The sequence below is a fragment of the Oncorhynchus masou genome, chromosome 4, assembly GCF_036934945.1.
Source record: "Oncorhynchus masou masou isolate Uvic2021 chromosome 4, UVic_Omas_1.1, whole genome shotgun sequence".
In the NCBI taxonomy this organism is placed as follows: Eukaryota; Metazoa; Chordata; class Actinopteri; order Salmoniformes; family Salmonidae; genus Oncorhynchus; species Oncorhynchus masou.
In genome coordinates this window covers 16,104,156-16,116,664 of record NC_088215.1, presented here as the reverse complement: position 1 = coordinate 16,116,664, position 12,509 = coordinate 16,104,156, and the positions used below count along the sequence as shown (strand labels likewise).

Here is a 12,509-nt window from a genome sequence, read left to right as displayed (position 1 = left end):
TCTGGTCTAGGAGAGGTAGATGTAGCCTTCCAACAGGAGGAAGGCCAGCATAGGGGTCCAAGGTTTTCTTCTAGGAATTTTGTTGTTTTAGCTGTTTTTATTACTCTGACTTTTCAGCACAGTGGCCATGTGATTGTACTAACATTAATTTCTGATTACTATGACTACGCCTAATTAACATACTCTAGGCTCCACATGCTTTATCAGCTGGGACGTGAGAGGAATTAACCAGGTGGTCAAACGTAGCCGAGTGCATCCTCATCTTATGTCCTTAAGTCTGGACGTTGTTTTTCTCCAAGAGACCCATCTCCGGTCCAGCGACCATGATAAACTAAAGTGAGGATAAGTAGACCAAATATTTCACTCCAACTTTGGTGCTAAGGCCAGAGGGGCAGCCATCCTTATCAGAAAAGGTACCCCGTTTGTCTCCTCCAAAGTCATTTCAGATACTAATGGAAGATATATTATAGTCATGTGGAAATGGTTTAGCACCCAGGTTATTCCGGCTAACCTCTATGGTCCTAATTGGGATGACGACAGGGTAGCCTAGTGGTTAGAGCGTTGGACTAGTAACCGGAAGGTTGCAAGTTCAAACCCCCGAGTTGACAAGGTACAAATCTGTCATTCTGCCCCGAACAGGCAGTTAAACCACTGTTCCTAGGCCGACATTGAAAATAAGACTTTATTCTTAACTGACTTGCCTAGTTAAATAAAGGTAAAATGACGCAACATTTTTCTCTGACTTCATCGCAACACTTCATGACCTTAACACTCATCATTTGATATTGGGCGGAGATTTCAATTGTGTAATGCATCCAAGTCTAGACAGATCCAGACCGAAGCCCAACAATGTAATTTCAAAATCAGGCGCAGTAATCAACTCATTTCTAGAATCCTATAATTTGTCTGATCCATGGAGGAGGAGCTATCCCACTGCTAAACAGTGCTCCTTTTGTTTCTCCAGTCCACAGCTCATACTCTAGGATTGACTTTTTCCTGCTGGATAATAGAATTCTTCATTTTGTAACTAATAGCCAATATCGCAGCATCGTTATCTCAGACCACAGCCCTGTCCTATCTCAGACCGTAGCCCTGTCCAGCTAGATTTCCAGACAGTACTGTGTCACAAAGCGCATGGAGACTTGACCCACTACTACTATCCTGTAGTGCCTTTAAAAAATACACATCAACTCACATTGTCTTTTTACAGATCAACTACACCCCTGATGTGTCTCACTCTGCTGCATGGGAGTCTTTAAAAGCATATCTAAGAGGCCAAATTATTTAATTCAGTGTATGACGACAAACAGCGCACCAAACGCTTATTGGAGCCATCTCAAGTCATTCTAGATGTGGACAACAGATATGCCTCTTATTGGAGCTATCTCAAGTCATTCTAGATGTGGACAACAGATATGCTTCTTATTGGAGCTATCTCAAGTCATTCTAGATGTGGACAACAGATATGCCTCTTATTGGAGCTATCTCAAGTCATGCTAGATGTGGACAACAGATATGCCTCTTATTGGAGCTATCTCAAGTCATTCTAGATGTGGACAACAGATATGCCTCTTATTGGAGCTATCTCAAGTCATGCTAGATGTGGACAACAGATATGCCTCTTATTGGAGCTATCTCAAGTCATTCTAGATGTGGACAACAGATATGCCTCTTATTGGAGCTATCTCAAGTCATTCTAGATGTGGACAACAGATATGCCTCTTCTCCGACTCCTGAACTCTACAAAGAGAGACTACTACACCAATTGAAAATTTGACAATCTTTCCACCAAACAAATCACTTTAGTAGCCTTAAGCCGTGAATCAACCTAGATGGTCTATTTGTCATGTATGATGAGGGAGAAGTGGGACTTTGTTGTTTTTTAAACAAGCAAGCAGCTTCTCTCCGTGAACATCTAATCATCTCTTCCCAGTGTCACAGATTGACACGGCATTCCAGTTCTGGCATAGGAACAGTCTGGTGTTTATTTGTTGATAACACCTTGGTCTCATTCGATACTCTGAGGGTTGACCATAATATTCCCAATACCCGCTTGTTTAGATATCTGCAATTTTTGCCCAAAAACATTTCCCTCCATTTCCCCTCGAGCCCACTAAGTGTCCAGTCGACAGGTGCTTAGATTTTAACCCATATCTGAAGGGAAAAATCTCCAGATTATAGGACATAATACAGAACATAAATCCGCCTTCCTTGGCAAATACAAAATCTGCATGGAAGCAAGACATGGGTGGCGAGCTACCCGATGATATATGGAAACACACTATTGAGCGTATCCACACATCATCATTTTGCATAAGGAATGGGCTCATTCATTTTAAGGTTTTTCTTATTCTCCATTACTCAAATGGCAGATTGGCAAAAATATACCCAAATGTTGACCCCAAGTGTTTGAGATGCCACCAGAGTCCAGTGACTGTGGGACACATGTTTTGGTCATGCCAATCTTTGAGTGGCCTCTGGGACCCCATTTTTGAGGCATTCTGTTTACACATATGTACCCCACATTTTTTGTGGGGGGGGGGGGGTACTTTACACAAAGTATCCTAAAAATGGCAGTGACCCCAACCCAGTCACTGACATTTTTGGTGTACTTCCACTGGACCAGAATGCTACATCGCTGCTAGCTCACCACCTTGTCCTCTTTCACTAGAAGTCTGCAAAGCTGTCCTCCTTCATGCAGTGGGTTAAGGAGGTGATGTCATCTCTGTCTCTGGAGAAGGTTAAGTACACTGTGCTTGGGTCCCAATAGAAGTTTAACCTGGTCCTCATTAATACAATACCTGGAGAGCCTGCCTTTTACTTAGTAGAACTTGCATATTTTGGTAAGTAATCATGTCTGTTCTAGTGGCCATTTGTGCTGCTAAGAATAGTTATTCTGATGGGAAGGATGGGAGAATGAGGGGTTGGGGTTATACTGTTTGTTGTCTATAAAGTTTGTTATGTGTTGTCTATGAAGTTGTTGTTTTTTATAAATAAAAAAGTAAAGAGTAGACACTGAGCTATACTCCAAAAGACCAAATAACTATTACTACTAGTTATATTGTATTACACATACCAGGAAAGTGGATGAGTTGAAGGAGGCGATGGAGATGGAGTAGAGGATCTGGGACTTCTTCAGGGCCTTCAGTTCTTTCTCCCTGTATCCCAGGACCTGCTCCAGAAAGGCCTTCTCCCATGCATAGAACTTCAGGATCTTGATCCCGTTCAGGATCTCGTTCATCAGCTTGATTCGCCCATCCATAAACTTCATCTGTACCTCCTAGGGAGAAGCATTCAAAGACATGGTTAAATAGATAGTCGGCCCTTCTATAAAGAGGGAAGAGGACAGCAACACCACAAGAGAACAGCACAATAGAAAACCTATAGAAGTGTTGTTGCACCAGCATACCTGTATCTATTACTCATCTCAGGATGGCGCTGCAGTGGATAGTAGCCGTCTTACGGGCTCCTGACCAATTCTGCTATTTTGTGTGTTTTTTTGTTTGACGAAACCATTGACAAATAAAATGTGATTTCATGTGATTTTATAAACATTGAGTTGTCAGTTACAGCTGCAGATACTTGTCAAGTAACAGCTAATGTTGAGCACTCTACAGAAGTATGTACTTGTTTAATTTAATTAGAATTGTACTCTGTTACAGTATTGAACACAGTTCTGAACACTTAGCAGTTTTACGACGAGGAAACAACAAAGCGGCCAGGAAAGCGGTCAGTGACATTCTACCACTGTAAATTAGATTAAAACAGGCATTATTGCCAAAACTGTCTGTTGCTTTTCCAAAAAACAAATGAAAAATATAGCCTTTTATAGACCCTTTTTTTCTGTGGTTGTTTTTCATAAGCATAACATGGTGGAGACATCCATCCAACCCGCACTCCCACACAGCTCCGCTTCGGCTATGTAAACCAGCTGTGGCATCCCTGACCAAGCATGCAAAATCACATTCTGATTCGGCTACTGCCTGGGGTCAAAGTAGCCTGGAAAGACTGTCTGGTCCCAGATCTTTTTGCACTGAGGTCAAAGTGCATATGAATCTCCTCTTAGGACATGTCCGTACCTGCAGTTTGCTCCTTTTCTTGGCGATGAATCCATTGAGTGGGAAGATGAGGATGACTGTGGCAATTCCGGCTAGCGCAGATGGGCCTAGGTGCTGTAAAATGGCATCGTTTTACACAAGTCATCAAAAGCAATGTTTGTTATAAATGAGTACCAAAGAAAACACATGTCCGTCATCAATGAGTACCAACAAAATTAGAAGTGACAGTGCCATCCATACCTGCCAGAGGAAGAAGAGGCAGAGGGCGATCTCGATAGGAGCCAGCCACACTGCGTTGAAGTAAACCACAAAGTCCATGAGCTTCTGAGTGTCGGCTGATACCAGGTTGACGATCTCCCCCACTGTGCACGTCCTCCTGGATGCGCTGTTGATCACCAAAGACTAGAGGAAAAACAGAACAACCTCAAGTTAAACCTCCAGTAAATGAGTATTATGTAACACTTGGTTTCAAGGTTTCTTAACACCCAGAACCTCTTTTTCCAACTTAAATAAACCCTAAACTTGACAATGAACATGTTTATTTTTCAATGTTTTTCTTCTTGGTCCTTGGAAAAAATAATATGTTAATTGTCGAGGTATAGTTTATTTACGTTGGAATTTCAAGCCTGCCATTAAGAGCCAATGTTTACAACGTGACGCACAGTCACCCACTGTCTACTGGTTGGCACGACGATGTACCTTTCTGTAGACCAGTCCCATCACGGCTGTCTTCACTCTCATGCCCACGGTGAAGCAGGTGTACATGTACTGGTGGTTGAACAGGGACTGGAGACAGGACAGCAGGAACATCAGGGTAGCGTAGAAGTAACCCTTCCACAGGGGGGCGTCTTCTTCGTTCATGAAGCCCAGAAGAAGACTGTTGGAGAGGGGATAAGGGTGAAAGAGAGAACATGGTAATATCATACAGTGCTTCCTGTGGATACGTTCTGCTTCATGTTTCTGGAGACTTTCAGCATACTCAACTCAACAGAGTCTTATTCATACTATAAAACAGAAGCCTATACACTCAACATGGACACTGTGCCACTGCCAATGCAGTGCATCTAATGGAGTCATAAGCACAGACAAGTTACTGTTCTCTGTCAGCTTTGTATACCCCTGTCATGTTCCTTCACTTTCACTGCTTTGCCATGCAGCCCTGTGCGGACTATGATCATTAGTGTGGCCGCAGGGCCTGCTGGTCGACACAAAGCCGTCTCTAGTTGCACAACAGTGCGCCTCTTGTGGCTGGGCTGGCCTCAACACTTGGCTAGTGGCTCTCTTATTGTGGTCCACCAGAGCAACCTCAGCCTTTCTGCTGTTTAGAGCCTTCTCTTCACTCTCTCTTTCCTTCCTTTCTTTCTTTTCTTCCCTCCCTTAAGCTAAGCTAATGTCCTTGACTCTCCATGTTGGGGCAGAAAGCTGTGGTCTCTGACTCCTTTCTCTTGACCGTAATTAACACTTCCACCAAGCCATGGTTGTGCAACAACAACAACAACAAGGTTCCTGTCTAGACTGGCATTGGGTGCCAGAGATGGGGTCAAGCATGGCGGGTCCAGTTTTAAGGTTGCCAAATTGACATTTTAGTATGTATATCAATGTCAAGGGCATTGGAAATAGACGTGGAATCTGTCTAACTTGCAAGGGATTATTCTGTCAAGTGCTGCCCTGTTTACGATGTGATGCCATGGATTTAGCCATTTTTACCTGAGCACCTGAGGGATGGCAAACATAAAGAAGTCGTGGAAGATGATGCACATCGTCCCAGTAAGGAAGTAAGGTCCCAAGTTCCTGGCCAGTGTCCTCAGCAGACAGAAGCCGGAGCTCTGCTCCTTCTGCAGCTTCCTGAGTATCTGGGCCTGGTCGGGCAGTCTGGTGCCCAGCTCCACGGCTGCCGCCATGGTTTTCTCCTGCCTGGTTAAACAAGCAGACAGAGAGGACATCTGGGTTTGATGGCCCTATATGTTGCCTGTTTTTTTTAATATGAAACAAAGGGATGAAAAAAATTCAACAATAGTCATTGTTGTTCATTTGACACATCTCCGATGCAAAAAATGTGAAGAGAAGACTTTTCAGCAGCCATAAAAGCATTATCCTGCTCACACGTGAGTAGATGAACGCTTAACGCAAGGTTTTGGAATTTAACAATGGGATCTTCAAAGCTCGTGTCTCGACGTTACAGTATGCTGTCCTTAGGGGACCTCTTTTGACCTATTTTCGGACTTAAGTGTCCCTTAGCGAGACAGCTTGTTTTTCCGATTACAACTACACAAGCTCTTCAAGGGATCATCTAGAGTTCTAGGCAGACACTATTCTGAAGTTTAACCACAATGTCAATGTCATAAAATTAAGTTTATTGATTCCTGAGTGTCTGAAGCTACAGAATTAGTTTGGCGAGAGTATGCATATTGTAATTGGTTCTTACTGTTGCAGTTTGGCACATTCTGTGGTCCACTCCTCCTCCAAATCAGAGATGATCTTGTCCGATGTGTCCTCTTCCCTCAGGTTCCACAGGTCTCCAGCTTCCAGAGGGGTACGATAACCTTTAACCACCAGCCTGAGGGGAACAGCGATGACATACTGAGTGTGCAAATTAAGAACACCTTCCTAATATTGACTTGCACCTGGTCAGTCTATGTCATGGAAAGAGCAGGTGTTCTTCAGGTTTTGTACACTCAGTGTATAAGTTATACACAAACCACCACGTACATTATAAGATTTACAGTATAAAAGAATTTTCAAACAAGTCATGTTGTTTGAGAGTTTCATTAAACCATCTTACCCAGTAAACCACCAGAAGAGCATCTTCGACAGGAAAGAGGCATCCTTGACTGGACATGGGTTCTGAAACAGATTAGAGGGTGAATGTCACTGACTTTGACCACCATGTAAATCTCTCAATGTTTAAAGGCTTTGGTAAAACATAGGACTCCTCTGTGGCTGACTTTAATGGTTCTATGATGTACTTGTGGAGTCGATTCACTGGATGCTAATGAGTTTAAACAGCATGATGCAGTAAGGTGGTCCTCAGTGGAAACTGCATGTGTAAATAGCTGGGGACTGTGGACAGGAGTAAAGCGCGTAAACAGTTAGAGTTAGTGTTGGAGCTAGGGTTGGGAGGAGAATTTGAGGTCCATGCTGGGTGGTAACGTGTCGTCACTGTGGCACCATGCTGAACACACACACCGACACACTAGCAATTTGTGCTCATGCTCGATCTTTGGCGACCTCTCTTCCCTCTACCGCCCCCTCACCGGAGGTCTTACTCTGTCTCTCTTTCCATCTCTCTTCCTCTCCATCCCTCGCTTTCTCTGTTGTTGTGACTGACTATGAGTATCTCTGACCAAGATGTGGGGGGAGCAGAGAACACACTAGGGTGTGGCTCTTACACCAGGCTGTGGCTTCCAGTCCTCTGAACCTCACTACCGCTGGCCGACCAGGACAGATGCTGAGAGACATTTAGGAGTTTTTTGGGACAGTTTGTTTTCTTGTTTTTCTCTCAAGATACAGTATTATGTCATGGACTATATAGGCTTCACTGTAGCTACCACTACCAAAGTCAGGTTGATTAGAACGGGAGTTGTTATAGTCGCTATGGTTGTTTGGTTGGAACATGATTCATCAGTCTTTTTTAATTGGACCGACTGTGAGAGAGTGTGTTTCCGTAAACCGCATACATACAGAACAACGTTGGTGTAGTAGTGGTGTAACGGTCGTAGCATGGTTCATGTGGTGTGTGAGTCGTGTGTATGGAATGGACAGAGAAGACAACACATTCATTCATTAATTCACAGTGTCCTCGTAGGAAAGTGGGCAGAGAGAGGAAGTGAATCACTTGATCTTCCACCAAAAGGGAAACTCAGGGAGTGTGTTGACAACGAAAGTCAAGAACCACAAGATGGCTTCTATTCTCAATCCCAGTCTCAGCCCAAGCATTCTCTAATGTTTTGGAAGGAGAGAGAATTTTGACGGAAGTGAAATATAGCCCACGTTCTGATCTAATGCGTACTTTGACAAGGACGGTTTTTCCCTCTGGAGGCTGGTCAGCGAAACAACACAGGAAGAGCTGGGCCAGTTGGAGTGAGAAGTAGGAGAAAAACGCTGTGTACCTCACAATATCGGTGGTGATACCCTGTTAAAAAAAGAAAACAGTGAATATTACATGATTTGCCAATGTAGATAAAGGTTAAATAAGTACAATTGCCAACGTTATTGTCATTGCATTTCTCATGCAACATATAGTTGTGTAACCATTTGTGGGTTACTGAGACATGCATCTTTTGAGTTTAAGACATGGAAATGGGTTGGTTACACACAGCATTGGAACTGTGGCATCAAGGAAATCGTGTTTCGATTTAAATGCTCTGTCACAACTAGTAAACAATGTATCATTAATTGCGATACTTTTTATTTCATCAGTGTGGGTTTGCATGAGTTTGTCAAAATGCAAGCTTTTCTTCCCAGATAAAGATTTGAAGATTTCCCATGCTTGAACTCAACATAAGGAACACTATATAGGACAGGATATGGTTATATGCCACGATCACAGAGAGACTCAATAAAGCTTATTTTGAACCGTAAAGCCAAATTATGGTGAAAAACTAAAGTCTTTAATATAAATGAAGCAATTGTAAAAAGCTCCCTGCAGTCACGCTACGACCCATATCTGTAAATAGAGAGATTGTGGGTGAAGCAGACACAAACCAACAACCCTCCCTCCCTCTTTCTCAATGGAAGACAGCCAAAACAGTGATATTAACCACGTATTATGTGAAATGTGGTTTTCACATGTTATTCTTAACTTATAAGAGACCAGCAGGCCTTTTTTGATGGCCCATATGTCAACCTAATGTTTACCCATTTCCCTTTGTGTGAAAGTTAGAGCCATAGTAAACGGCAGTTGGAGTGATTTTGTCATTTTAGTAATTTAGCAGACACTCTTATCCAGCCCTTACAGGAGCAGTTAAGGTTAAGTGCCTTGCTCAAGAGTAAAATATTTTTCATCTTTGGCTCAGGGATTTGAACCAGAGACCTTTCGGTTACTGGCACAAGACGCTTAAGATCAAATTGTAATTGTCAGATGCTTCATAAACAACAGGTGTAGATTGACAGTCAAAGGCTTATGAGCAATGATACGTGGCTATGTACAGGGGGTACCAGTACCTAGTCGATGTACAGGGGGTACCAGTACCTAGTCGATGTGCAGGGGTACGAGGAAATTGAGGTAGATATGTACATATAGGGGTAAAGTGTCTAGGCAACAGGATAGATACACTGCTGCTATTGTCTATTTCTGTATGTGATGAGTGAGTGTGTGGCGAATGTGTGCCTGTGTATGTGTTGGATTGTCAGCGTAGGTTTGTGTGAGTGTGTGGGTAGAGTCCAGTGTGTATGCATAGAGTCAAAATAGTGCAAAAAGGGTCAATGCAGATATTCCGGTTAACTATTTAGCACACTTATGACTTGGGGGTTGAAGAGGTTCAGGAACCTTTTGGTCCCAGACTCAGCACACCTGTACCATTTGCCATGCGGTAGCAGATAGAACAGTCTATGACTTGGTTGGCCGGAGTTTTTGACAATTTTTAGTTCCTTCCTTTGGCACCACCTGGTATATAGGTCCTGGATGGCAGGGAGTTCAACCCCAGTGATGTACTGGGCCGTACGCACTACCCTCTGTAGCATCTTGCGGTCAGATGCCGAGCAGTTGCCATACCAAGTGGGGATGCAGCCAGTCGAGATGCTCTCACTGGTGGCAGCTGTAGAACTTTTTGATCATCTGACGGCCCATGCCAAATCTTTTTAGTCTCCTGACGGGGAAGAGGCATTGTCGCGCCTTCTTCACGACTATGTTGGTGTGTTTGGATCATAATAGGTCTGAGGAACTTGAAGCTCTCGACCCGCTCCACTACAGTCCATGTGAATGGGGGAATATTCGTCCCTCCGTTTCCTGTAGTTGTTGATGACAACCTCACACTATGTTGTGCCCAGAGTGCAGATGGGGAGAACAAACTAGATCCGGCCGCATAGTGAAAACAGGGTCAGGATGGTATGGGGCTAGGAGTGGGTGGTAATATATGCCTGTAAACATGACCAACGAGCCGAGGGAATTGGGATTGCAAAACAAAACATGAGCTCTGTACACTCAACGCTTTTACCATTGCAGTGAAATGTCTCATGTTGAGATACAAGTACAACTGTCTTCTAATGTTGTTGTCTGTCTACCAGAAGAGCTGTCTCAAAGTTCTTCTCTGAGTTTGTCCAAATGATCAGTGCTGGTGGTGGCCACGTGTGTGCACGTTTGAAAATGTTCCCGTCTATACACCAGTGTACAGACTGACCAGGTGAATCCAGGTGAAAGCTATGATCCATTATTGATGTCACCTGTTAAATCCAACCAGGGTTTTTCACACTCAACAGTTTCTAGTCTGTATCAAGAATGCTCCACCACCCAAAGGACATCCAGACAACTTGACACAACTGTGTGAAGCATTGGAGACAACATGGGCCAGCATCCCTGTGGACCGCTTTCAACACCTTGTGCCGATGTATTGAGGCTCTTCTGAGGGGAAAAGGGGGTGCAACTCAATATTAGGAAGGTGTTCTTAATGTTTTGTTCTCCCGGTGTATGTGACTGTTTTGAGAGGATAATACAAATACTGTATTTCCCAGTAGGTTGGTCCCAGTAGGTGTTTGTTGGCTGCTCCTGCCTATAAAAGTGGTGTTGACGTGCCTCTGGTCTAACCCTGGGCTGCCATGTTGGGTTGTCTCACCATCACTATCGGTTTTACCTCAGACCTGTCATTACCGCTGGCCTAAACTCTACATGTGGTAATGTCGTACTGGAGGCGATAAGGATGTGATATGGATGTGTGTTTTTCTAAAAGCACGAATGCTGTTACCACTTTGACAAATACGAGGACAATGATTGCAGTGTCTGGAAGGAAGAGACACCGGATGAGAAGAGATGGGAGTCTAGCAATCTACAGAGGCTTTAGGGAGACTAGGGAGACGAGAGTTGGCGGTGTCTGTCATCCACCCTAGCAACACTGCAGGGTTTCCTCTGTCGACCTTGGGGAGGCAATGCATTTCTACCCAAGTCATGCTAAGTCTAGACTAGAAAACCCTTGGTTAATTTTGTGGAGTTACGAATAAAGCATAGCAGGCACAACAGCATCTCTATATCAAGCAATGCGCTCTCTAGTCTCTATGTCTAGACTATGGGTAGACAACCCTAGACCCTAGACAACCCTTCAGACAAACTGGTTCTGCGGGGTCACTGAGTGCAAACCTAAGCAGACATAACAGTCAGGATGTAGGCGTAGCATATTCATCCAAGTAAATTGTTTCCTACGACACAAAATTACTGTGTCATGACTGTTTTGACAGTAGTCTCTATTAACCTACATTCACATAGTGTGAACTTGTAACATCAGTCATGCAGACACTGAGTAGGTTAGTGCCTGTGTCATCACACCTGCTACTTCTCCCATAGACCATAGAGAATCAAGTCATGTTCTACTACCACCGTACCTCGTACATGGCCAGCTGGATCTTTGCCCGTAGGGGCACCAGGGAACACACCACCGCCAGGACCCAGAACAGGAAGAGGAAGACAGAGGAACGACAGCCTCGTATCCTCTCCAACTGGATGATGCATATGGCCAGGACCTGAGGAGAGAGTGGGAGAGAGAGAGAGTGAGTGGGAGATTGGGAGAGAGAGTGCGACAGTGAGAGTGAGATTAGTAAGACTTGCAATTACAACGGACAGTGAAACTCAAGCGAGTGTTTTGAAAGGAGAGACCCCCGACTGAGGACTGGCAAGCGAGTCTACTTTGAAACTCAACAACTATTACTTTGAAGATGAAAATTAATCCCTCAATAAATCCTCTGTATTCACTGTCATTCCCAGTAGTCTCTCTGAGGCTGAGAAGAAAGCTGAGAAGAATCAATGGCTAAATAGAAAATATTTGTAAGGATTGGTTTTGGCTGTTTTTGGTTTTGGAGAAAGAGGTTAGATTGGGATTTCCCTGACCACAGAAGCAGCTGTTATCCTGCTGACTTCCTTCAATAAAACAACAGATGAATAGTACTATGCCCTCCACCCCCCCTTCCTTGCATCCCTCCATCCATGCATTGCTTTTTGCCTGAATTGCACTATATTTATTTTCTCTTATTCAAAAATGTATATGAACTCTTCTATTTTGTTTGAATACAGGCTGTCATTGTAAATAAAATAACATTCTTAACTGACTTGCCTGGTTAAATAAATGTTTAGTAAAATAAGTAGATTAAACAGGGCTGATTCCATGGTTTGGGGCACCAGTGTCTATCCGAAAAATCCCTCGTCTTTCCACGGACTGTGTTTTGGCTGTAATTATCTCTGACTGTCTGTAGTTTGGTCAAGTTGAGAAGTCATCTAGCCTCGCCAGCTCATCACTAAAAGGAGAGTGT

The 12,509-nt window shown here is 43.7% G+C and overlaps 1 protein-coding gene across 1 annotated transcript in view; it reads right to left on the bottom strand.

The window, feature by feature from the left end:
• Positions 1-12,509, bottom strand: part of LOC135524529 (multidrug resistance-associated protein 1-like) — a 33,231-nt gene that overhangs the window by 10,219 nt on the left and 10,503 nt on the right. The window contains exons 5-13 of the mRNA XM_064952138.1: positions 11,589-11,726; positions 8,068-8,190; positions 6,841-6,902; positions 6,484-6,615; positions 5,766-5,972; positions 4,758-4,935; positions 4,299-4,460; positions 4,080-4,172; positions 3,077-3,280 (exon numbers count right to left, since the gene is read on the bottom strand). Coding sequence (XP_064808210.1) covers positions 3,077-3,280; positions 4,080-4,172; positions 4,299-4,460; positions 4,758-4,935; positions 5,766-5,972; positions 6,484-6,615; positions 6,841-6,902; positions 8,068-8,190; positions 11,589-11,726 — 1,299 coding nt within the window. The remainder of the gene's footprint in view (positions 1-3,076; positions 3,281-4,079; positions 4,173-4,298; positions 4,461-4,757; positions 4,936-5,765; positions 5,973-6,483; positions 6,616-6,840; positions 6,903-8,067; positions 8,191-11,588; positions 11,727-12,509) is intronic.